Raw genomic sequence first — 25,488 nt, 5'->3', positions numbered from 1 at the left:
GGGAACGGTCACTGCCCTGGGCCTGCTGGCCACACTCTTTCTGATACAGGCCAGGTGCCCTTGGCCTTTTTGCCCACCTGGGCACACGCCAGCTCCTGTTCAGCTGCTGTTGATCAGCACCCCCAGGTCCTTTCCCACTGGCCCTCCTTCCAACACTGTGATGCTGTTTTTCCAGCCACTCGGATGCTGTCTGAGTTCAAGATCAGTTGGTCACTTGTGCCAGGAGGAACAGCTGCAGGGCCTGTGTGATTTTACTTTTTGTACAGAAATTCCTCCCATTATTTCCTGCTGTCAAACTTCTAAACAATACACTCAGATCCCTGTATGGGCTTTGCATCTACTTGTTGGCATCACAGCTGGGGACAGTGCTTGTTGGGGGTAAGATACTGATGCTTTGGTGTTAATGCTTGAGATGTGAAACCAGCGTTGATTTTTAGCTGTAGCAGCCTCAGTTTGTGGTTGTGGTTTGGTTCTCTCATTTCTACAGTGCAGTCCTGAAGTTAAGGGCTACTGGGGGGGATGTAAATAGTAATTTTTGGTGCAAAGTCTTGCAGTTGGGCTTTGAGATGCCACTGTACCAGCGAGGGTGATGGGCTCTGTCACCCTGCTGCGCGCCTGCGTCGGGCTGTGGTTTTCCTGTGCAGCCCCAGAGATAAGCTGGGTGTTTCTTTTGAGCTCTCACAGCGCTGTGAACAATGCAAAACCCTCCTGGTACACACCAGAGTAAAATACTGATCTCTTTTCTAGGCATGTTGTGGTGAAGACCTCTCCCAACCACAAATACATCTTCACACTGAGAACCCACCCCTCGGTCATCCCTGGCAGCATCGCCTTCAGCTTGCCCCAGGTACGGCGTGGTTGGACTTTCTACTCTTCTACAGAATAAGCAAAATCTCTTTTGGGATCAGGATTGAAGATAAGTTCTCTAGTTGGAGTAAATGTATGCTGCAAATTTGATTTCTGCCAGCAAAAGTTCAAGGAGACTTGTACTACAACTGAAGTGACTGTGCTTACATTACTTTGATATATTTTTAGTGCATGGTGGGATAAAGATACCTGAAAAGGTGTAATTTAACCTTTTAAAAATCCATCAGAAATAAACGATTTGAAAAAGAAAAGCCGAAGCAATATCTGCCCTTTCCTGTGAATCTTTATTGTTCCCTGTTTTCCCTTGGCTTTACAGGGTTTCTTTGCTGTGTTTTTTAAGACCTGCCAGAAGTTTTATTGACTACATTCAGTCATTGGTAGTGTTTTTAGATGAAAAGTGCAAGGAAATGCATAAAAGAACCTCAAAACCCCTTTGTCTTGGCTTTCTTAATTAAGTCATCATCAGATGTTAAGTGATGGTTAGAATAAATAATGAATATAATTAACTTCTAAATCAAAAAATGAAGCTTGTAGCTTTTAACTCTCAGCCTGAGTGTCATCCCATGAACCTGCAGCAATCATTGTCTCTGACTCAGTGCTTTCATATCTCCCTGCCAGTGACTGCTCCAAAGCCCAGTCTCTGTGCTGCAAATGCAGGAGGTTTTTTTTTCCTCAGCACATCTTGGCACAAGCCCCCAGATGACATTTTGCCTTTTGATGTGCTGTTGGAACTGGGTCTGTCTGGAGGAGTGGGTAGGGGATGTTATGTTGACCAGTGTCTGGCTGTGGTTTGTGATGCCCAAACTGCCCAGCAGTGACCTGAGTGCACTGACTTTAACAGCATAAGCATCTCCTGCTGGTCACTGTGTTGATTTTTATATGTTGCAGTTGTTGTTGTGCAGCCAGGAGAGCCCCTCTGCCAAGGGGTGAGGCCTGGTGCTCCCTATGGAGAAGGGGCTGTGTAGGGAATGTTGCAGTTTTTGGGAGGTGAGTGCTTGATTTGTAGGATTATAGAGCTGTTTGGGTTCGACAGGGCCTTTAAAGGCTGAATGAACAGGGACGTTTCCCACTAGACCAGTTTGTTCACAGCCCTTGTTCAATATGACCTTGAATGTTCCCTGGAACCTCTCTGGGCAACCTGGCCCAGGGTTTTACCATTTTCACCATATGAAATGTCTGAATTTACCCTCTTTTAGTTTAAAGCCACTTCCCCTTGTACTATTGCTGCAGTCCCTACTTAAAAGTCTGTCCCCAGATTTAAGTCCTCTTTAGGTATCGAAAGGCCACAATGAGATCCCCCCAGAGCCTTCTCCAGGCTGAACAACCCCCATTCCCTCAGCCTGTCTCCATAGCAGAGCTGTTCCAGCCCTCTGAGCACTGGGGTGTTCCTCATGCTGGGTGTTAATTCCCAGGGTTTCCCAGAGCCTTGGATGGTTGCAGTCAGTCTCACACCAAGCGCGTGTTCACTGTTCCTGTTCAGGGATGGTGATGTCTGTGCTCTGAGGCCTCCAGAACATCTGCTTGTCGTTCATTCACTATTCTTGTGGAGTTCTTGACCACCTTTGCTCTGTGGTAATCTTTGGTGTGACAAATTTTGTATCCTGAGAGCCTAAAATCTGAACTGCTGCACAGTGATGAGAAACCTTTAGCAGAAACCAGCCAAGTGAACATGGGAGTTGAGCTGTATCTCTTGCCTCACAGAAGATCCTCACTAATCTTCCCCCAGAGGGTGCTGGGCACTGCCCAGGCTCCCCAGGGAATGGTCCCGGCCCCGAGGCTGCCAGAGCTGCAGGAGCGCTGGGACAGCGCTGCCAGGGATGCCCAGGGTGGGGCTGTTGGGGTGTCTGTGCAGGGCAGGAGTTGGACTCAATGATCCTTTGTGGTTCCTTCCAACTCAGGAGATTCTGTGGACATTGGAGAGGGTGTAAAGGGGGAAATGTTCACTTTGTGAACAAAGTCATTGTGTTCCTTCTCCCAGACAAAAAGGCAAATACAAATGACCATAAATTACAACTTTTCAAATGTGAGCTCCCTGGAGCTGTGTGTAATGACACCTACACGTGTCCGTGACTGGTGCCTCTATTTGATATCTGAGGGACTGTGAGCGTGGCATAGCCTGTGATGAGGGCTGTGAACACACTGCAGCCAATCTGTAATGCAGCAGCAGCCACTGGGAAAACCCCATTTTTGCAATCATCAAGCCAGAACTGGTGGAATTGTAAAGGTTATAGATTTTTTGTGTCACATAATTTGTAAACCATTTCCCACTTCTGCAGTTCCGTACAGCACGAATCTTTTTAAAGGAATTTGAAGGGACCTAAAGGATTTGAACAGTTTCATTCTTACTGGTTCTCTTGGTTCAGGTAATATTGTAGCTTGGAGCACATTAGAACAAGCTTTTAAAATGCCCACGGGGTGTGTAACAGCCATTCTGGCACCTGTGGAGTGCTCAGAACCTGGGCTTTGCTAGGAAATTAGCAGAAGGACAAAAAGCCCTGTCCAGCAGCACAACTTCTGCCTCCAGGATGGTGGGGAGACCAGTAACCTGAAGGAGGTTGGGCAGAACAACCTTCTGAGGTCACAAGATAGAATTATTTAAAGAGATTATTCAATGTTTTTGACTTGTTTCCTGTTAATTTGGGGGTGTTTGGGATAGTCCATTCTGCCCCTTTTTTCTGCTGCTGAAGGTTCTCCCGGGAATCCTGCTCCTCTGGGTGAGGAGGCTGCCTTTGAGAGGACAGATGTTCTGCAGGACAGGTGTTCTGACATTTTTGTCTTGTTTTACAGAGAAAATGGGCCGGCCTTTCCATCGGACAGGAGATCGATGGTGAGTGGATCAGCAGAGGGATTGTGATGTGTTTATAAAGCTGAATTCATGTTTCTATCCTGAAGGGAAACTGAATTGGGAACTCTCAGATCTCCAGCCCTTCTCCAGGTGATGTGAGACCCTTGTTAGTGAAGGAACTGCTCTCCTCTCTGCAGCCTTTCTGCATTTAATGTTTTCCAGACCTGGAGGACTTTTGGCAGTTTCTCCAGACACCTGTTGGTATCTCAGCCTGGCTCTGTGTGGGACATCAGTGTCCTGGACAGCCTGTTCCTGGGTCTCTGGAGAACACTCCCACTAACTCTTGTCCTTGGGGAACTTCTTGGCATCAGCACTGGAATGAATGGGGACATTTTAGTGCCAGGAGCTGCCAGGAGCAGCAGTGTTCCCTGCAGTGCTGAGCTCTGGGAGCAGCACTGGTGTTTGCACCAATAACTGACCAGAACATTCTGCAGCAAGGTGAAGGGCTGAGGTGAATTTCCTGTTTCACATCTTCCTCGAGCCTTCCAAGCCTTGGCCAATGTTTGGAGGAGACCAGTTGGCTCTTTTGTGACTTGGTGCTGTATGTCACTGTTCCCTCTGCTTTGGATCACTGTCAGGTACAGGTGCAGCTGCTGAACCTGTCTGTAGCTGCTGGAATGTTGACCAGACTCCTGGCAGCAGCTTCTTACAGGAGGGTCTATGTGTTCTTTGCTACAGCAGGTCCAGGTAATGGATCAGGTTTGTTCTTTGGACCATCAGAAGTCACCTCTGTGCTCCTGGGGAGGGCAGCTCATCCTCTCCCTTGCTGTGACCTGCTCTGTGCTTGGCTGGCTCGTGCTCTCTGCACTGGAGCACGCTGCTCATGAGGCCGCTGCTTTGCCTCTGGAGCTGCTTCCAGTGATTCCAGGGAATTCAATTCCTCCTTGGGGATTGTGGGCAGAGCTGATGGCTGCATCCTGTGTCAGAATGAGGAGGACTGAGCCTGGGAAGCGGTGCAGCTGTGGGTGTGAGGTGCTCCTGGGGAGGCTCCCTTCTGGCTGTTTGTTTTCCCAGCGCCTGTGGTCTCTGCAGGTCCATGAGCATGGATCAGTACTCAGATGTGAAGTCTGCTGTGTTTGTAGGGACAGGCTGGAGTGGGTGTCTCTGCCTCTCTGCACAACTGGATATTTCACAGACCTTGCTTGAAAGCCAGGATTTTAACCTGGACACTGAGGGCAGACCTTCCTACTCCATACAATGACCTGGAAGGAGCTTGGTCTCTTCTCCCAGGGAACAAGGGACAGGATGAAAGGAAACAGCCTCAAGTTGTGCCAGAGGAGGTGCAGGTTGGATATTAGGGAAAATTTCTTCACAGAATGGGTTGTAAAGGCTTGGAACAGGCTGCCCAGGGCAGTGGTGGAGTCACCATCCCTGGAAATATTCGAAGAACCAGTGGATGTGGTACTTGAGGACATGGTTTAGTGGTGACCATGGTGGTGGTGCTGGGTTGATGGTTGGACTTGGTGATCTTTGGGGCCTTTTCCAACCTTGGTGATTCTGTTAACCTGTGACTTTTTTGCTAGCTGGTCTTGTTTTAACTGAAAAATGACCTATAATGGGGGGAGACCCATAAATTAATTTGTTTCTCACCCTTGTTTGCCTGCTGATCGTGTGCCAACTCACTTATAGATCAGTGCTTTTCAGTACTCAGGTCTTTTGGGGAAAGAAGCACCAATATTCTGTGTGATCAGCTCTTAGAGCAGTCTGTGGCTGTCCTTGTCCTGGGCTTTACTGTAAACCTCCCAGCTACGTGGGAGCCTGTGTTAACAAAAATAATGCAGTGATTCTGTGCAGAGTGACTAAATGTCATCTGACTCCCTGCTGGGTGGAAGGGATTTGTAAAGGCATTCTGCAGGTAGGGAGAAATGCTCACAAACCCAGTGATTTACCGGGGTTCGTGCTTTGTCCTGGTCCCCTGATAATGTGGAAGCTGCATTTTAAATATCAGCTGTAACTGCAGCCCACTGTGGAGCAGTGATGTGAGTCCTGCTGAGCCCCTGATGATACACTAAGGGTTTTCCATGTGAGTGGTTTTCCTGGTGGGAAGGGAGAGTGCCCTGGGTGGATGTGGCCGTCCTGCCTTAATGCAGCTCAGCTGCACCAGCTCCGTGTTCCATTAGAGATGCACAGCTGGAGCCAGGCGGGCTGTCTCAGGTGCCTTCCCATCCCAGGGAGGTCCCTGCTGCCCTCCTGGAGCCAGGAGGTTCCTGCTGCGTTGCTGGCCTCTCTCTGGGACATTCCAGGCTCTTGGAGCTGGTGCTGTGCACTGCTGGCTGGGCTGCAGCCCCACGCTGGGGGTTCCCCTCTGTCCTGGATGTAAGAGCTGCTCGTGTGCAGCTGACACCTCAGGCCTGTGATGTGACCAAATCCAGACACTGATATTCCAGAAGCTTTTATTTGACAAAGCCGTGAGGTTCAGCAAGAAAAAGGAAACTGCCCAGAGGTGACCTGTAAGGTGAGAGGAGCTCCTGGTGTTTGCTTGCAAGACCAAAGGGATAACCCTGCTGCCACATCCCTTTTGAAAGAACTGGCAGTAGATCAGGAAGTAGTTTGGAGTTTTCATCTTCATCCCTGTTTCCTGGAAGATCTGTCCTTGGCAGCTCATCCCAGGAAGGATGTTTGGTGTGTGTGCTGTGTCTTCTGGTAACTCTTTCAGCAAGAGACAGGCTCTCCTTGGTCCCTTCACGTGAACAAGTCCTGCAGCAGACCATGCTGGGGGCTTGTTCTGCCCTCACACCTCAGCATCTGCAGGTTTATTCTGGAGCAGTTCTGCTGCCAAGGGCTGGACAGGAAATCACAGATTGAGTGGAGCACCTTCCCCACATTCCCCTCCTGCTGCTTCATCCTTAGCCATGACCTCTGTAGCAGAGGAGACTTTGTTCTCCGGATTCAAAGCAAACCTTTAATGTTCCTCAGTCTTCTGGAGAGTCACTGGCTTCTGCTGCAGCCTGGTTTGTGGATTGCTGGGCCTGCCTGTTTGTGGGGTCCTGCCCTCTGGTCCCCCATGCTGAGCAGTGTCCCTGGAGTTGTGGATTTTGTTGCTCTTCCCTTTCCCATCCTCTTCCCCTCTTTCCACTCCTGTTTCTGACGTGCTGTACCTGTGGGATCACGTTGGCAGTGACTGTTCAGTGCCTTCCCTGCCCCTTGGCTTTCTGTTCAGGTGATTCTGCATCACTGAAGGTAACCTGGAAATGTCAGGATAGGCCCAAGGGCACCTCTGGGGTGGGGGCTGCTTCCTCAGGGTCAGGGATGAGGGGCAGTTGATGATGTGCTTTGTTTTAGGCTGACAGATTGCATTGCTGCACTTGAACGTGCAGTAATTCACTTTCTGCTGCCTCACCTGGAGAAAAGCTCGGCAGCCTGCTGCCACAGAAGACCAGTGATGGCCTCTTGTCACTGCTTTTGGGCAAGACTACCCTTAATGCTGCTTTTGGGCTTCCCAGAGATGCGTCCAAACCCTTGGGTGGAGATACAGATGCGTGGGACCACAGCATGTCTGGATTTGCTTTCATTGTCCTCATCCTCCAAAGTCTGTGTGGTGTTTTAAAGGTTTATTAAGAGTTTTTATAGCAATGCAGGGATTTTCAGTGGAAAATCTCCTGTATTTTTTACCTTGTAGTTGAACATGGATATAAGAGAAATAAGGGTCTCTATCAGAAATAATATATTCAGTTTTACTCACTCTCAAGGGAAGGATGTGTATTGCCAGACGTGTTTCATACACTGTGGGGACCTTGCTGTCCTGAAGTGTGCTGTTTCTTGTTTTTTCCCACAGTTTCCCTGTACACTTTCGACAAGACCAAGCAGTGCATTGGCACCATGACCATCGAGATTGACTTCCTGCAGAAGAAGAACATCGACTCCAACCCCTACGACACAGATAAGATGGCTGCAGAGTTCATCCAGCAGTTCAACAGCCAGGCCTTCTCCGTGGGCCAGCAGGTGGGCTTTGCTCTGGGGCTTTGAGGCTGAACTGGGCTAAAACACCACGTGTGGGCTTGAGAGGGACATCTGAGGGTGCCAAGGGCTCTGCAAAGGCCGGGTCAGGGGCAGGAATTGTTCTTTGTGTGAAGGGTGTCTTAGTGAAAAGTCAAACCATTGTGATCTGAGAGCATGGGCAGAGGGGTTTAGAATCTGCCCTATCCTAAATCTGTGAGGAAAATCCCAGGGCTTGGGAGAGCTCAGGTCTCTCTTCATTGTGGCCTGGTTGGATGTGGGCATGGCAACTCCTGGAATCTTTTGGGGAGTCACTTTTGCCTCCTTCTCTATAAGATCAAGACAAACACCTTTGATTAATTCTCAGTGGCACCTCCCAAGTACAGGGTATTTTCTTGTTCTGGAAGTGTCCAAGGCCAGGTTGGATGGGGCTGGGAGCAGCCTGGTGTGGTGGAAGGTGTCCCTGCCCATGGCAGAGGTGGAACCTGATGAGCTTTAGGGTCCTTTCCAACCCAAACTGTTCTGGGATTCTCTGATTTATTGCTACTGTATGGACTTAAATAGTGAAACAGGGATGAAGTATTTTCCTTGGGGACCTTGGAAAGCTGATGTCCCTGTGATTGAGCCTGCAGAGGTCTGCAGCAGATGGGCTTCAGCCCCTGCAAAGCCCTGTGTGATAACCTCTGCTTTGCCTTGTTCTCAAAACAGGTGGAGGGTGGTCTCTCACAGTATTTACAACTTGCAGGGTCTGAATCTTAAGGCAGTTGGAAATACAAACTCAAGGAAAGGAATTGTGCAGACCCAGCTTGGTTTTCTGTGGATTGGACCCTACCTCTCGTTGCATTCATTCTCTCTCTCGTTAGCACTATTCCTAAAGTGTCCTTGTCAAACTGAAATGCAGAAGGTCTGAAAGTTTTGAGCTAAATTGTTCTCTATGACTAGCACCAATTATTGAAGTGAGAGGAAAATGTCATGAGATGATACAGAACATTGAGCTGGGGAGAAGGGGGAGGGGAAATTGGTGCTTTTCTTGGAAGGAAATTTTTTCTTTGAGTTTCTTCAGCTGACTTCATGTTCTGCAACTTTAGGTCTGTTACTTTTACATTGGAGCAGGGAAAGCACAAGGTCAGCATCCCAGAGCTTTACAGGGAAAAAACTCCAGGGGAGTTGCTGGGTGGTTAACTCAGTCTTCAGGCCTCTTTTCCTTCAAATCTTGGAAGTCTTGTCAGAATCCTTTTTAGCTTTTTTTAATGAGATGTTTTTTCCTCTTTCCACAGCTGGTGTTCAGCTTTAATGACAAGCTTTTTGGGCTCTTGGTGAAGGACATGGAAGCCATGGACCCCAGCATTCTCAAAGGGGAGTCTGGAACAAGCAAAAAGCAGAAGGTGGGCTCCCAGGAACTCCTGTCCATTCCTTGGGGACTGCAGAGCTTCAAGTCTTGACCAGATCATGTACCAGGAGCAGTTTAGGTGTTCTGCCTTTGGAGGAGTCACACATCTGGCTCATCTGGCTGTGTCTGCTGTGTCAGAGAAGACAAAGAGCATCGTTTGCAGTTCAGTGCAGTCTCCACTAAACTACAGAGCTGGGGAGGATGCAAGGAGTAGCTTTTGATCTCTAAGTACTAATTCATGGAAACTGCCTCTCTTGAGCTTTTTTGTCTTCCAGATATGTCCAGTTTTGACTTTCCCTTCTGTAGAAAGGACATGATTTTATTTTCTCCTTTACTTGCTAGATATTGCTGAAATAAAATACTTGGGTTTGAACTACACCAGTAACTTTTAAAAGCCAGGTTGTTGTACCTGGTGAGCTTCTGCATTCAATGATGTTTGTTTTAGAGGAGGGGTTGGTATTTTTCATTCTTCACAGTGACTTTTGAAGTAGAGCTTTTGCTGCTTTTTCCTGCCTTCTGAGATGTGCTTGGGGCACATCTGGAGCAATCTGAAGCTGAGTCTGATAGTAATTAATGTAATTATTTCTTTGCCTTCCCTTTGCAGATCGAGGTTGGTTTGGTTCTCGGAAACAGTCAAGTTGCCTTTGAGAAAGCTGAGAACTCCTCTCTCAATCTGATTGGTGAGTTCCTGCACCCAAACAGAGAAATAATGCTTGAGATCTGCTGCTTTTCAGGCCTGGGAGACTTCATTGCCTCAAGGTTGTTTCTTTTTTTCTTCACTCCCAGGCTTAGATTAGCAAGGCCAAATGGACCAGCAGACAGCAGCTGGTTGAAATATTTTAACTCTTCAAACATCAGAGAATGATGTTTTCAGAGACAGTAACAAGCCAACAGCTCTCCCATTAAATTTAATTAAAAGAGAAGAGATTAGGAAATGGAGAGCTTTTCTAAATGTTTAGTCAGAATGTCAAAGTCCTGCTCTTGGGAAGGCCATGGGAGCTGCAGAACAGCACAGGGGGCACTGTGTGTGTAACTGCTCACACGAGTTTGTTCGCACAACTGGGAACTTTGATTTGAAGAGACACTTTCTGAAACCTCAACAAAACAAATCTCTGTGTACAATATCACACTTGGCTATCAACGAAATTGGGGAATAATTGGCGTGTCCTCCACACATTCCTTTGGAAAGAAAGTGGTGTGGGGGTCGGGCTGGATCTGGAGTGTTCCCACAGAGCCACCAGTTTGAATGGTGGGACCTGGGCCCCAGAGTGGGCACTGAAGCCCTTCCCTGCAGTGGCTCTGTGTGCCCTGGGACTGTGGGGGCTTCCTGGGGAGCAGGGACTGCGCTGAATTCTGGGGATCAGGGACACCTGCTATTCCTTTGGCTGTTCCTTTGCTTACCAGTGGGATGAGGTGGGTGACTCTTTCCAAGCTCCAGCTGCAGATCCTTCCCTTGCTGGTGGTGTGGCTCTGGCTGTTCTTTCCTGCCTGTGATTCAAGGCTGAACAGACACTTTTATTTTTCTTTTTTCTTGTTTCTCTTCCCTGTTTTGTTCCTTTCTCCCAGAGTCCATGAGCTAAGGAAGCTCCTCCTTTTGCTGCTGCTCTTGCACAGATCAGGAGTGGCTGGGGCAGCTGCTGGGTGGGGGCTCAGGGAGCCACGAGGTTTATTTTTGCGGTAGGCTTCAAAGCACAGCTCTGCTTGGCTGGGAGTGCTCAGTGCTGTGAGTACTTATTACAGGAAAAAACCATCTGAGGGTAGCAGCCACTTAGGAAAGGAGAATTCAGCTCATGCAGCACTGCAGGAGCTTGTGGCAGGGGCTGAGGTCTGGTGCTGCCCTGTAGGGCCACATTCCCTCCCGTGTGGGGCTGGGACTTTGTGCCACGGTCACTCCAGAGAGAGGGAAGATGTGAGGCTGTTGTGTAACCACACCTTGCACCTCATCAGAGTTTTGATCTGAACACTCAGCCTGTGCTGAAACCCCAACACAGCTCTGTAGGCTGGGTTGTAGATGGCTGTAATTAAGCATCTTAACGAGGATACAGCTGTTAATAGCACCAAATGAAACTTGCAGGGGCAGGGCAGTGAGTTCCCAGCTGTGACTGGGGGATTACACCCGTTCAGGACAGCTGGGGGTGTGTTAAATAACCCTGCTCACTGAGTCACAGCAGCAGGGGGATTGTACCTGGTTAATATTCAGAGTCATACAATGACCTGTGATCTCCCTCCTGGCACGTGTGGGTGTGAGGAGTGGTCCTGTGGGAGAGCTGGTGGGTTGGGAATAGGGGCCCTTCCCCAGGATTTGGTTTCATTGTCTGCAGATAAGACAAAAGAGCTTCTTGTGCCTCGATTTACTTCTGTCAAATTGGTACTTCATTTAATCTCCTCATTGATCTGAGGCAGAGCTGCTTAATGTGCTTTGTTGTCTCTGGGGAATTGTAAAGTTCTGAATAATTGAATTGTGAGAGAGGAGATGAAAGTGAAGTGAGTGTCACTGAGCTCTGCCTTCAGTAAAGGGCCTGCATTGTTTCAATGGAGAAGAATTGTAATAATTTTTTTAAAAAGCCAATTCTGTTTCTTCTGTTTAGCATAAAATTGTGTTATGAAACCAGTGGATGAGGTTTTAATCCAAGCTGCAAGAATTTTACCGTGCTGAGGTGCAGCCAGAAGAGGGGAGTGTAGGCCAAGCTCTGTGGGAGCAGGAACAGCCCTGGCTGAGGGGTCTGACCTAAAAGCTGGAGTGCAGCACTGGGATGATAAACACAGGGGAACTGTGGATTCCCTGCAGGGCTGTAGGTGCTCTGTGTCCCAGGTGCTGCTGGGCTGTCCCTGGCGTGTTACCCAGAGGCACGTTCCTGTTTGTTTGTTTTGCTGCCCTTGGAATTGAAATATTGATTCCAGATGTGTTTAGACCAGCATTAAAGAGTCTGGTTGAGCTCACACAGAGCTGCTGTTTGCTGTGCTTCTTGGACTCTTGGTGCTCATTCATTATCTGGCTGAACTTGAAGCACCTCTTAGAAGAGCTTGTGGAACAGAGCAGCAAAATGCACACTTGTTGTTTGCAGGATTGGGTATTGGGAAGAAATTCCTCCCTGGGAGGGTGGGCAGGCCCTGGCACAGGGTGCCCAGAGCAGCTGGGGCTGCCCCTGGATCCCTGGCAGTGTCCAAGGCCAGGTTGGATGGGGCTTGGAGCATCCTGGGATAGTGGGAGGTGTCCCTGCCATGGCAGGGGTGGCACTGGGTGACCTTTGGGGTCTCTTCCAACCCACAGGAACCTGTGGCTCTGTAATCTCTGTGGTTCTGTGGTGTTCTAGGATGGGAATGGCCTCCACTGGGGAAACCATTAAGGGGCAACCCTTAAAGCACTGGAATTCTAAGGAAACATCCTATTTCTGCAGGAGTTAAAGATACTTGTCAGTGCCTTTGCTTTTCCCCTGGGTTGTCAGATCTCTGTGTGTTTCCCTGGTAGCTGAGGATGCTGGAAGCCCTGTGGAAGGTTGATCTAACTGACAGAAGTGCTTGTTTGTAGGCTCCCTTGAATAAACCCAAGGTGAGACTCCGTGGATTTGCCAGCATCCTTCCAGGAGCATTTGTGTTTGTCTTCTGCTTCCTGAACACTCTGAGTACTTCCAAGCTCCTCTGCAGAGGGAGTGAGGAGCTCTGTGAGGCTGTAACGCCAGTGGCTTGTCAGCAGCAGGGAAAGGAGGTGGTTAAAGGGCTGCAAACCTGTGCTCAGGGGTCTGGCTGCACTTGGAGTGCCTCTGGAAGTGGTTATGGAACAGACAGGGAACCGTGGTGGTTTGCCAGGGCTAGCCTTTGTTCTTCTGAGTTGTAAAGTAATTATTTCGTGTAACTTTCCTGCAAATTGCTGCAGTATCTGGGGACCAAGAGTGGTGAGTGTGCTGTTCCTTTCCAAAGGATTCTGGAAAAGGTCTGGAGAGGTGCCGATCTTTGAACCTGAGGTCTGTACAGAAGAAATCAACAGAAACTATAATAAACCATTAAATTAGAGTATGCCTTAATGAAAGTGATACACTGGGAAGGGGCAGCCTGTCTTGTCTAAGGGCAGTCCTGCCTCATGATCCCACTGGAGTTCATTACAGGAATCAGAAAGCACTGGCACAGGGGCTGACGTGGGCTGGTGGTTTGTCAAAGCTCCTCCAGCAAAGTTCTTTGTCAAAGTTTCTTAAAAAAGAATCAAAACAGATCGATGAGAGAGAAGGTCCTTGCATGAGTCAGTGAGGGATGAAAGGGAAGGAGGAAATAGCTGATGTCAGTGGAGTTCAGTGGGAATCTCCTCTGGGCCTTTGCTGCTCGCTGTAATTACTGAATAAATGGGGAAAAGCCGGAGCAATGAGGTGCCCAAGCTGGCTCTGGCTGAGCTCAGTGACTGAGGCAGGAAATGGCAGAGGAGATTCAATACAAGTAACTGTGAATGATGTGTGGGAGGAAGAGCTCTCCTGACCTCAGTAAAACTGATGGCTGTGGTGGGCCCAGATCCCAGGTAGGATCAAGGGAATGCTGGACCCAGCTCGTGCAGCCTGGGCCCTGTTAGGAATTGATAAATGTGGCTGTTAAGAGTGATCACATGTTGTTATAGAGGGATATGAACAAAGCAGAGCATCCATCATTCTGTGCCTGTACTGAAGGTACAACCAAGCTGCAGCACCTGCAGGTCCATCTGCCCATCAGAGGGTGTGGGAGGAAGAGAGGAGACAGAGAGGAACAAGGGCTCCAGTGTGGAGCTGCTGCTGTGCAAGGAAGAACAGGTGGGGCCTGGAAAAGGCAGGACTGAGGAGGATGCAGGACAAACCTGTTCTCATCCCAGGTGGCCTGGAAAAGGGTGGATGCTGGTTCTGGGAGCAGCCATGGGAGCTGGGTGCTGAGGGCACTCTTGGTGCTGGGGTTACGTGGGTCCAGGGGCACCTGGGTGAATCTGTGGCAGAGAAATCTACTGTGGATTCTTCAGTACAGGGGAGCAGCACCTGGCTGGAGAAACCCCTGAAATGGGCTGTTGGAAGGCTGGGAAAATCAGTTACTAAGCTGTGTCTCTGGTGTCCTGTCCTCGTGTCCTTGTCACAGTGTGTCTTCCTGGCCAACATTTGGAACTGAGCACGGAGTTCATGGGCTGGGGTCTGACCTGCAGAGCTGTTCTGGTGTCTGTGTGTGCTGGGATTCTGCTGGGCTGTGTTTGAAACCTTTTCTTGGGTTTTGCAGGTAAATCAAAGACCAAGGAGAACCGGCAGTCAATCATCAACCCAGACTGGAATTTTGAGAAAATGGGCATTGGAGGCCTGGACAAAGAATTCTCAGATATTTTCCGAAGAGCTTTTGCTTCCCGGGTTTTCCCACCTGAAATTGTGGAGCAAATGGGTGAGTGTAACCTGGAGAAGTGTGGCTGGGCCACAGGGTGCAGGCCTGGCCCTGGCATGTGAGGGCTGGACACAGCTGACACCCTTGTGGTGCTGCAGTTTCTGGGGGATCCAACAGAGTCTCCTCTTCCCCTGGTGCTCCCAAATGTATTTTGAACTCTTGTCACTTGGCTGGGGAAGGGGGACAAATCCAACAGAAACACTCAACCCTGCACATGGAATGTCTGAAGGAATGGGACACGTGGTTTAACTGGATACTGTTCTGGTGGTGCTGAAACTGGGGCTCTGAGCAGCCTGGTCTGGTGGAAGGTGTCCCTGCTCATGGCAGGGGGTTGGAATGAGATGAGCTTTAAGGCCCCTTCCAACCCAAACCATTCCATGATTCTGTGAAACGCTCCCTCCTTGAATGCTTCATTTACCCCTAGCAGTGACACTGCTCCTCTTCCTGACTGCCTGGCCATGATCGGTCCATACAGCTCAGAGTAAATTCTGTCTTAATGCTCCTGCCATCACCTCTTTTACCTCCCAGTTCTCCTGGCAGCTGCACCATGAGCCCTGTCCTCCCCCAGCCTGAGCCCAGTAAACCCAGCATAGGGTATGAGTTCTGCTGGTCAGGTTGGAAATGCTGGGGAGGATGCACAGGCCGTGGCACGTCCTGGAGTCTGGGAAATAAAAGCACAGATCCTAAATAGAACTTCTCTTTTTGGGTCGAGGGAAGGAAAGGCAGTCCTAGTACTTGGTAAACATGTGCTGGCAGGCAGATAAATGGTGCAGGGTTTAATTTTTAGTAAGCAGTGTGCAGCTGCAGGTGTCTGATTCTGTCACAGAACGTGGCTGGGGATGTTCTGGCTGCTCCTTGTTCTCGGAATATAATCTCTGTGGGTTCATATTTGAACTTGAAATCCATAGCTGTATAATTTCTGTATGTTTATGTTTCTGATCCACCTTCCCTCTCCCCACAAATGAAGCAATCAAGATTTTGATTACAAAACAGATTTCCATCAGGAGATACATCCTGTTTGTGCGGGGGTGTGTGGAGCGTGTCTGCTTCCAGGGCCTGTGCAATTGATGCAAAGTAAACTTCCCTGGGATGTGCCTTCAGTCTTGTCTTGGGGACTTGGACACGTATGGAGGAACTGTGGAGAAACCCCAGGGCTGGCTCCAGCCTGTGCCTGATTCTCTCTCTCCTGCCTTTCAATTCCTGTCGATCTGAGAGCTGAGGCCTTTTGGGGGGATGCTCTTGGGTCCTGTGGGTTTTGTGGCTGTGAGCGAGATACAGCTTCTCTGCTTCTGCTCGGGAACATAAAATGCTTAAATTTGTTAAATATTTAACTGCTCTGCAGAGAGGAGAAGTCAGAGAAATGGTGCTGGCTGTGGAAAGAACAGCTTTTACCCAGAGGCACTGGTGTCCAGCTCAGCACTGTTGCTGACAGCCAGCCTCTTGTACTTGAAATATTTTTACCTTTTGAAGCAACTATTGTGTGTATTCATGAAATCTTCCCGTGGAGACAGGCTGGGAGAGCTGGGGCTGTTCAGCCTGGAGAAGAGAAGGCTCTGGGAAGATCTTAGAGCCCCTTCCAGTGCCTAAGGGGGCTTTTATAAAACAGAGGAGAGTGATTTTTTTACATGGACAGATAATGATAGAACAAGAATGGGAATGGTTTTAAACTATAAGAGGAGAGATTTGGGTTAGATATCAGGAAGAAATTCTTCCCTGGGAGGGTGGGGAGGCCCTGGCACAGGGTGCTCAGAGAAGCTGTAGCTGCCCCTGGATCCCTGGCAGTGTCCCAGGCCAGATTGGATGGGGTTTGGGGAAACTTGGGGACAGTGGGAGGTGTCCCTGCCCATGGCAGGGGTGGCACTGGGTGGGCTTTGAGATTCCTTCCAACCCAAACATGGTTCTCTGATTCTGTGGCTGCAGTACAGAGTCCTTGGCTGTTACCACATGTGAAGGTAAAAGATAATTGGTGTTGCTTAATAAAGAAAGACAAAGATTCTGTGAAGGACCAGTGGTATTTGGATTAGCTTGGGCAATGAATTAAAGGTGTGCCCCATTAAATTGCATTAAATATAAATACCCTTACTGTGCATGTTTACACCCAGGCTGCACACAGAGGCATTTTTCAAGGAAGAAGTTGGGCTGGGAGCAAGTGCTCCCGAGCTCTGATTAACCCCAGGGCTAAAGAGCTTATCTGAAATTTGAAAAAACAAAAACTTTCTGACATTCATTTTCTTTGCCTTAGTTATAACTTGCTCTTAACTATATTTCAGATCTGAAATGTCAGTGTGACAGCTGTTCACCTTGGTGAATAATTTATTGGGAAAGGAAAAGAAGGAATTTGCTTGCTCCCTGGTGCTGCAGTGCTCACCCAGTTGAGTTCTTTGCCCAGTGCTCCCAGACTGCAGCTTCCACGCCAAACGCAATAAATATTTCTGTCCATAACTACACAGAGCCTCTACAGACCCTTCCAGCATTACTTGCAATTTGTGTGTGGTTTATCTAACTTCCAAGGAATGCTCTGGGTTTGGAGCACATAAATCAATGTTAGTTAACCATATCATCCAAAGGGGGAAATACTGCTCTGATGGTTCAAGCTTTGGTTTATCCAAGAGCAGAAATGTTTCATCAGCCCCAGCTGGGCACTAACCCTGCCTGAGTTCCCTCCTGGAAGGGGCAGTTGGCTTTTCCCATCTGTGGATGTCCCAGCCCTGCTGTGGTGGCTTTGGGCGTGCATGGCTCTGTAGGGAGCTAATACAGTTGGAAGCAAAAAATACTATTAATAAAAACAGTTTATAGGGTCAGTATTCAGCTGGATCAGCTCCCTGGTTGGTGTGATGTGACACAGAATCCCAGACTGGTTTGGGTTGGAAGGGACCTTAAAGCCCCTCCAGTGCCACCCCTGCCATGGGCAGGGACACCTCCCACTGTCCCCAGGCTGCTCCAAACCCCATCCAGCCTGGCCTTGGGCACTGCCAGGGATCCAGGGGCAGCCCCAGCTGCTCTGGGCACCCTGTGCCAGGGCCTCCCCACCCTCCCAGGGAAGGTTGACTAATGCCTGACTCCTGATAATCTTGTGGCTGCCAAATGGAATTAAATCCTCACCTGGATGAGGCTTGAGGAAGATCTGTGGAAACATTTTGGTGCCTCACTCGTAGGAATGACACTTCTGAGGAGGGAACTTCACACCTGGGGGCACTGGTGGAGGGAGATACCAGGCACGTTCTCCCTGAGGGACAGCCCTCCAAAGCCCTGTTTCCAGGGAATCCTCCTCCTTTCCAAGCCCTTTCAGGATGCCTGTGCCATCCAGCTGTGTCACTCTGGTCTGAAGGGAATCTGGCTTTGGTTACTCTCTGCTGCAGTTCAGAGCAGCCTCTTGCTCCAGCTGAAGCTCTTCTGTTTATTTGACAAATGTTGTGTTTTCTTCCCATCCATGGTAAATGCTGGTTTTTCTGCTGAGACTTCAACTCCAGCTCATTCAGCACCTCGTGCTCTTGCCTAGAACAGTGTTCTCTCTTCTTGTTTTTTTTTCTTTCCCCCTCACTCCAACTGGTATTTAGTCACTTGGAGCAATGTTTTTGATATTTGGTGCCTGGAGCTGTAACTTGTAACAAAACTGTGAAGTCCCTTCTCAGACTTGAAAAGAAAACACTCCTGCTGACCTTCTTTTCCTTCACTTTGGTGTCCCCAAGCTTTGAAGCAGAGTCGTGACTTGCAGCAGGGAGGGGATTTCTCTAACTCCTGTGGCACATTATTTGTTGTAGAGGCCTCAAAGAGCAAATTCTGTATGGACACGTTGTTATGGTTTAATAACAGATACAGAAAAGTTTGGTGTTACAGGTCACGTTCCTTCTAAGACACTGAGATGGAACTCAAATTTCCCACCCTCTCCTGCTACCACAAATAAACTAAATCAGATTTTTTTGCAGGTGGTTTCTGTTTCCTGGGAACCATCTTAACCTGTGCTCTTGACCTGCCCTCTCGGGATCAGTTGGTCTCAGAGCTCTGTTATTTTGAAGTACAGCTCATGATGGAGGAGTGAAGTATCAACAGAAGACAAAGGGACCACTGAAATGAGCAGACACTCAGATTATTTTGTTCCTCAGATTCTGTCTGAAGTGGAGGCTTGTCTGTTAAGCTGCCTTAAAAAATTAATGCATTAATGTTCTCAAAGTACTCAGATACTGTAAGAGAAGAGTAATGATGGAAATGATCCAGCTGTTCTGAGAATAGGGTAATTTTAATGAAAAATCAATGTCAGGTATGTCTCACCTTACCTGGGGTGCAGGGAATGCCCGGCCCTGCTGGGCAGCGTGTCCCAGTGCTGGCTGCTGCTCTCAGCCTTTGCATTCAGTCTGGTCCTGTCTCTCCAGCATTCTCCAGGCCAGCTCTGGGATTCTGAGGCCATTTCCCATAACCTCTACGTCACTCATCATTATTTCTCCTCCCTTGGCCTCCCGTCCCTGCTCAGGACCGTGGTGACCCACCCCGGAATGGATCCATTCTGGATCAGCCGGCAGGCTCTGGCTGTGCCTCGCGGTCTGGGCCTGCCTGGAATCCTTGCTGGGATGATCTTTTGTGTTTTGCAACATGCAGTTCATTATTCCTCCCCAATTTAGAAACTTGTGCATCAGGTTGCATAGATTTCAGATGAATTTGATCCTGCCTGTCAGTGTGTTTGTAGCTCTTGGCTTTGCAGTGTGCAGATTTAATTGGAGCATTCTGTTCTGTTCCATCTCCCAGGCACCACATGCCACTAAATTCAGGATGGATCATTTCTTGCTGTGCTTTAAAGTTTGTGGGGTTTAATCTACTTTTCATTCACCTCTAACTTCATTCAGGCTGTGCTTTTCCTGCATGTCTAGGAGGATGTCTAACACCTATTTATAGCTTCAGGAAAGTCTAAAGGTTCCTCTCTTGCTTTCTTTGTTTCCTCAAACCCTCTGTGTGGGACCCCCACGTTTACCTTGAGGGAAGTTGTCTCAGACTGATCTAGTAAAGTTGTTCTGGCTACTTCTTGTATTTCTTGTTTTCTTCTACCTACTTAAAAAGACCAGAATTACGCCAGAATTTTCAATTTTCCAGCAATCAGGTTAGTGCTAGGTCTGTATCACACCATCAGAAAACAGCTGAGGTTGAAAGGGACCTCTCAATTTAGTACAACCCCACAGTTCCCTCCCTTTTCTGTTTATAACATCAGGGATGACATTCTCCATCTTCACCCACCCTGTTCAGGTTCTCACTGAGATGATTTCATGCACCCTGAGTTCCCTTGGGTGAAGTCCATGTCCATGTGATCTGCTGCTATCCAACAGTTGTGGGCTCTTGTGTCCCTTGTTCTTTTTCTGCTTCTGTTTCCTGTTCCTGCCCGTTTGTCACTTCTATTGACATCAGCTGTCACATAGAATGTCAAATCTTCACTGGTGTAAAAAGGTATTTAACAGCTTGAACTCAGCATTTGCTGTTGTTAACTCTTCCTCCTTGCTGAGAATGGACCAGTGCTTTCCTGGTCTTCTCCTCCTGATGGGATTTAACACAAAGTGCTCTGCTCACCCTGAGGCACCTGGATCCAGGGCCAGCCAGGCTGAGTCTGGGCACTGAACTCTTCCTGCACACGTCTAAGGGCTCTGTGCCCTTCCTTTGGGGAGGACAGCGAAGAAGTCCCTGACATCTGTCACTTCTCTCCCCTTCTCAGAACCAGAGATTGACTTAGACCCCCCAGGTGTCCCCCAGGGATGGGGAAGGAAGTGAAGGAGCTGATGTGCAATTTGTTTGTGTGTTGGGTTGCTGGATGCAGCCTTTGTATCAAAAGGGATGCAGTAAAGCTGGAAAAGCTTCCGAGGAGGGCATCAGGGTGGTGAGAAAGGAAAGCTTCTGGACACAGAGGGAACTGCCTTGAAGGACTTCAGTCTTGGGAGGGGTGTGAGAGAGGGGGCTTCTAAATTCTGCAAAGCTGCCAAAGAAATTGACTCCCTTTTAACACGGGCATGTGGAAATGGGAATGTGGCAGCTGGTTTGGAGGGAAGGGAAGGGAAGGGAAGGGGCTCTACACCAAACGTGCAGCAAGGGATTTCTGCAGGGATGGCCAGAGCCATCACTGGGTACTGGGAGGGCTTTGCTCCTGCTCTGGGTGGCTGCAGGGCTGTTGGTTGGTGGTACCACCATGGCCTGGCATCCCCAGTTTGTGTCTAGCTGGGAGCCTGGAGCTGTCCCCGTGCCCCAGGGTGTCCATACATGTTCACAAGGCAGGAAGTGATTCCCAAATGCCATTCCCAAATGCCAGTGTGTTGGCTTTCTAAGCAGGTGGAAATGATCCAGCTTTGTCCCAGAAAGTAGGGAATGCTGGTGGGATTTGTGTTACTGGCATCCAAGAGGGATGGGGCTGTGAACATCCTGGCTGTGTTCAGCCATCCCCCTGGCTTCCCACAGACCCTGCCTCTGGAATTAGGGATGTTTCTGCAGCTCTGTTAGGAGACTTTTACTCTTTGCTACTGTGCTGGCTCCCCTTAGTGCTTGGTTTTGTTTGTTTATACTCTTACCAAAATCCCTTTTCCTGAGTGTCCTGATTCTGTTTTTGTAGCCAAAGGCATTCCGTTGGGAGCGTCTCTCAAGCTGATTTATTTTCATTTCTAGCACATCCCCTCAGAAATGGATAAATGCCCTTGTCATAAATCTCATTATTGCCTCCCGATAGATGTGTGCACTGAACTCCTCAGAGCCAGTGGGATGTGGTGAGGAATCAGTTTCCAAAGGTCCATGGAGAACTTTACTTTGTTTTCTCTTTCCAGAGGCAAAGGATTTGACAAATCAAAACTCTGGCCATTGAGAAAATAAAAATTCTGGTTCAGGTGTGACCCTTTCCCTGCCCCAGCTGTGAATTCAGAGCAGACACCAGTTCCTTCAGTCTCACTCCGTGTTGGATTGTCAATCCCATGGGAGGATTAATGGGATGCTGGAGTAACTCTGGGCTTGCAGCATGAGAGGAGAGGGAAATTCCACCCAGCTCTACTTTCAGGGAAATTTTGCCTGTGTGGCAGGTGAAGTCTGGGAACCCTGAACTTCCTGTAACCTGCCCCAAGATGAATGTGCAGAGATAAACATCTCCCTGCTGTGCTGGGGCCTTACCATCTATGCAGGTTCCTGGTGGTGCATCCGAGTGATCCAATCACACCAGAATGCTTTGATTTTAATTAAAAGGGGAATTACACTCCCAAGTAGAAAATCCCTGTTACACAAAATCAGTTCTTCTGATCTCTCCAATAAATTGAAGAGGGAGAATTGAACAAATAAACTTTATCTTGTCTTTGGGCAGGTGATGTTCTGGGTCAAAACAGAGTTTGACTTCCATTGGTAACGCCAGTAACTCTCCCATTCTCACCAGTTTTTATGAATTTTCCCTCATATTTTGTTTCCCATATTTGTATGTTTGAGTTCCTGTTAATGTCCCTATTCAGCCTCTAACTGTCATTGAATGGCATAATTTAAGGATCAGGTTACAGCAATGACCTTTTTTTGGAGCCCTAATGATAAGATGAACTGGCTGGAGATGTCTGCACTGCTGTAATTTGTGTTTAGAAAGATTCTCATAAGAGTATTGACATTTGGGCCACATTGGTGAAATCAGCAGAGGGGAGATAAACTTAATCAAAATTCCTGTGTGGTGCAGAGGATCCCACTGTGATTTGAGAGGTAACATTTGTGATTTGTCATCACCTGTCTATTTTAATAAAGTCCTGCTTATGCTTAAAACTTTGATTTTAGCCAGCTGAACGTGGCTGTAAAGGGAAATGTCTGCTGGAGTCGCTTGTGGCAGTTTTATTTGAAGAGAAACTAATTGCTTTGGGTTCAGGAATGTTCTGCCACCTGACTCTCACCCTGCTCTCAATGTTGCCCATTCAGTGGCAACCAAGTCTTGCAGCAGGTGGTCAGTGATGGGTTCAGGGAGGGGGAGCACGGATTGTCCAGCACGGGCTGAGCTCATCTGGGTGAGGCTGGGGAATTGTCTCAGGGAACCTGCTGGGCCCAGGGCTGGGATTTCTCTTAGGAAGACTCCAGGACCCGAGGGAGCAGCTGGGGCTGTGCCAGGGCAGGGTTAGGGTGGATCTCAGGGAGAGGTTCTTCCCCCAGAGGGTGCTGGCACTGCCCAGGCTCCCCAGGGAATGGTCCCGGCCCCGAGGCTGCCAGAGCTGCAGGAGCGCTGGGACAGCGCTGCCAGGGATGCCCAGGGTGGGGTTGTTGGGGTGTCTGTGCAGGGCAGGAGTTGGACTGGGTGATCCTTGTGGGTCCCTTCCCACTCAGAGTATTCTAGGATTCCTTTCCTTTTCCCTTTCCCCTTGAACAGGAAGAGGGTGAACATTCTGGGAGGTTTCTAAGCAGGTTTGTCCAGGCCAGTTTGTCTGTTGCCTTCCAAGCACTGCCACTCTCACTGGGGAGATGAGATTCTGGGTGTGGGGTGTTACAGGCTGAGCCTCTGCTCTGGCTGAGGCAGCTCATGCAGAAGAGGGGAATGTTTGTGCTTTTCAAGAAGTTCAAATTTTTTGGGCTGTAGAAGAGAAGCTTCTGGGGGATATAACTCAGTTGTACTCCTTCTGGGAGAGAGATTGGGAATTGCAGGAATCCCAGATTCATTAAGATTGGAAAAGCCCTCCAAGATCATTGAGTCCAACCTGCTCCTGGTCTCCACCTCTGTCACCAGCCCAGAGCCCTGAGTGCCCCGTCTGGGCGTTCCTTGGACACCTCCAGGGATGGGGACTCCACCACCTCCCTGGGCAGCCCCTGCCAAGGCCTGACCACCCTTTCCATGGAGAAATTCCTCCTGATGTCCAACCTGACCCTCCCCTGGTACAGCTTGAGGCCGTTCCTCCTTGTCCTGTCCCTGTTCCCTGGGATCAGAGCCCAATTTCTCCCTGGTTGTCCCCTCCTGTCAGGGAGTTGTGGAGAGCCAGGAGGACCCCCTGAGCCTCCTTTGCTCCAGCTGAGCCTCCCCAGCTCCCTCAGACACTTCTCATAGGACTTAGGAGGAAAACAGAAGAACAAACCAGGCCCAGACCATTGGTGCTTGTGTTGTGAACACCCTGGCACAGCCACTCCCTGCGGTACCACAGCCCTGCCTCGCTGGGCTGGGAACAGAGCCCTGACCTGCCAGAGCCCTTTGGTGCCTCTGTAGCCTTGGTGGCCTTGTGCTGGAGCCCAGGAGCTGTTGAAGCATTGTTGTGCTGGGGTTTCCCTGCAGAGTTCCCTTGTCAGCACCATCGTGCCTGGTGCTGTTTGGTTACAGAGGGGATCGTGTTCCCCCACGGTAACAATGCCCTTGTGACAGGGATGTGACAGGAAGAGCTTTTAATTTTAATATCTGTGCCTCGCTCCCTCCCTGTGAGATTTGTCTTCACTGACACTTTATATTGTTTATGCTTTTGACTCGCAGATGCCTCAATGCTGACTCGTGAGTTCTTAGCTGCAGCTCTTGATTTCTGTAGTAAGTTTTTTATCTGCACAGAAGCCCAGCAGGATCTCTCAGCTCTACTGCTGTGCTCACCCAGTGCAGCTCGCCAGGGTTTGGGAGGGATCAGCTGCTCCTCGTGGCAGTGTCCTCCTGGAACTTCATTGCAGTGAATAAACAGCCAGAGAGAGAGGGAACAGATTGTGTGGGGTCACAGGAATTAAGTTGTATTGAGCAGTTCTTCAGATTGAAATCAATTCTTTATTGCCATAACATTCAGGAGTAAATGAAATCCCAGCAGAGTGTTGGGAAGGTGATAAGGGAGAAGTGTTTGTCCTTTACAGGCAGAATTGCCCTGAGGTCTGAGTGGCCCTGAGGGCTCTGTGGGATGGGGTGAGGTCACCAAGGAGCTGAGACAAGACAGAAACCAGGAGGGGAGTCATCCTGTGTGGTGACAGACAACTCCATGTGCTCAAGCGTCTTAAGCTTAGCGGAAACTGAGCTCAGGTCTCCTCAGTCTGAGCTCAGGGCCATCAGTCTACTACTTGTTTTGGTTTTGCTTTTAATGTGCATCCTGAGCACTACAGGGCTCGTGTTGGGTGGGTCGCATTCTTGAAGAAGTCAAACTGCAAGAATGGAGTAAAAAATTTTCATCGATCCATTAAAAAATGGAAAAAACCCCCTAAGGTTGAGTCCCACCGTTCCTCCAGCACTCCTGAGGCCACACTAACCTGTGTCCCCTCTCTCCTTCTCTGAGGCTTTCCCTGGGCCTGGTGCTCAGTGTTTAGAACCTGGTGCTGGTACCTGATCTCTGCTCTCCTACTGCAGAGTTTTCCAACAGCAGCTTCCAGGCCAAAGGTTTAAGTCTTGGTGCAGTTCCTTTTCCTCCTGGCCAGATCAGGTCCAAGTGCTGACAGTCCCATTAAAGGAACAAACCAAACCTGATTGTGGACAGGGGCTGGTCCCACAACCTCTCTTGGCACAGTGTGAGGCAGAGCATGGGAAGTTTGGGCATAAGGATATCCAGAGACAGCATATTGATCAAACATGATCAATGGGTGGGACTCACAAGCTGGATATCCAAAATTCCGCAAATCCTTCAGGGAAACTCTTCTTGTTCACACCTGGAGCCTCTCCCAGGAGCTGTGAGCACACCTGGGACACGTGTGCCTGTCACTGACTGGGATGTGTCCAGCCTCAGCAGCAATTGCATCCTCTCTTTCCCTGCAGGAGAGAATTTTGAGTGCTGGTGCTCACACACAGGGTCCAAAGTCCTGTTATTTGAACAAATTAAGAGTATTTCAGGTCTTTCTAATTACAGGTCAAGGATTTTGGGCTTGGAAGCTTTTTTGAGTTTTCTCAATATTTACGCTATGAATTTGCAGCCAGAACTGTGTTGCAATGACCGCCACTGACCACTGCCCGGGCCAGCTCCTGTGGTGTGTGACAGGAGCGAGGAGCAGCTGGAGACTCTACGCCTTAAAGCTGCTCCTCAGGAGCTCAGCTCTGCCCAGGGGAGCTGAAGCTCCAGGCACAGTGGCTGTCAGCAGTCCGGATGAGGGAGAGGATAAAAAGTAGCAGGGAGGCTTGCCACAGCGGATAATCCAAGTTTATTGGAGGCAACTCACAGGAGACAAGCCT

General features: G+C 49.1%; 1 protein-coding gene across 3 annotated transcripts in view; it reads left to right on the top strand.

The window, feature by feature from the left end:
• Positions 1-25,488, top strand: part of NSF (N-ethylmaleimide sensitive factor, vesicle fusing ATPase) — a 75,600-nt gene that overhangs the window by 19,430 nt on the left and 30,682 nt on the right. For all 3 annotated transcript variants that reach the window (XM_032134404.1, XM_032134402.1, XM_032134403.1), the window contains exons 3-8: positions 748-847; positions 3,655-3,694; positions 7,488-7,654; positions 8,926-9,033; positions 9,643-9,718; positions 14,256-14,411. In XM_032134404.1, coding sequence (XP_031990295.1) covers positions 748-847; positions 3,655-3,694; positions 7,488-7,654; positions 8,926-9,033; positions 9,643-9,718; positions 14,256-14,411 — 647 coding nt within the window. The remainder of the gene's footprint in view (positions 1-747; positions 848-3,654; positions 3,695-7,487; positions 7,655-8,925; positions 9,034-9,642; positions 9,719-14,255; positions 14,412-25,488) is intronic.

This window comes from Corvus moneduloides, chromosome 26 (genome assembly GCF_009650955.1).
Source record: "Corvus moneduloides isolate bCorMon1 chromosome 26, bCorMon1.pri, whole genome shotgun sequence".
Classification (NCBI taxonomy): domain Eukaryota; kingdom Metazoa; phylum Chordata; class Aves; order Passeriformes; family Corvidae; genus Corvus; species Corvus moneduloides.
Note: the sequence above shows the minus strand (reverse complement) of the source record. Positions and strands in the feature narration are given on the sequence as shown.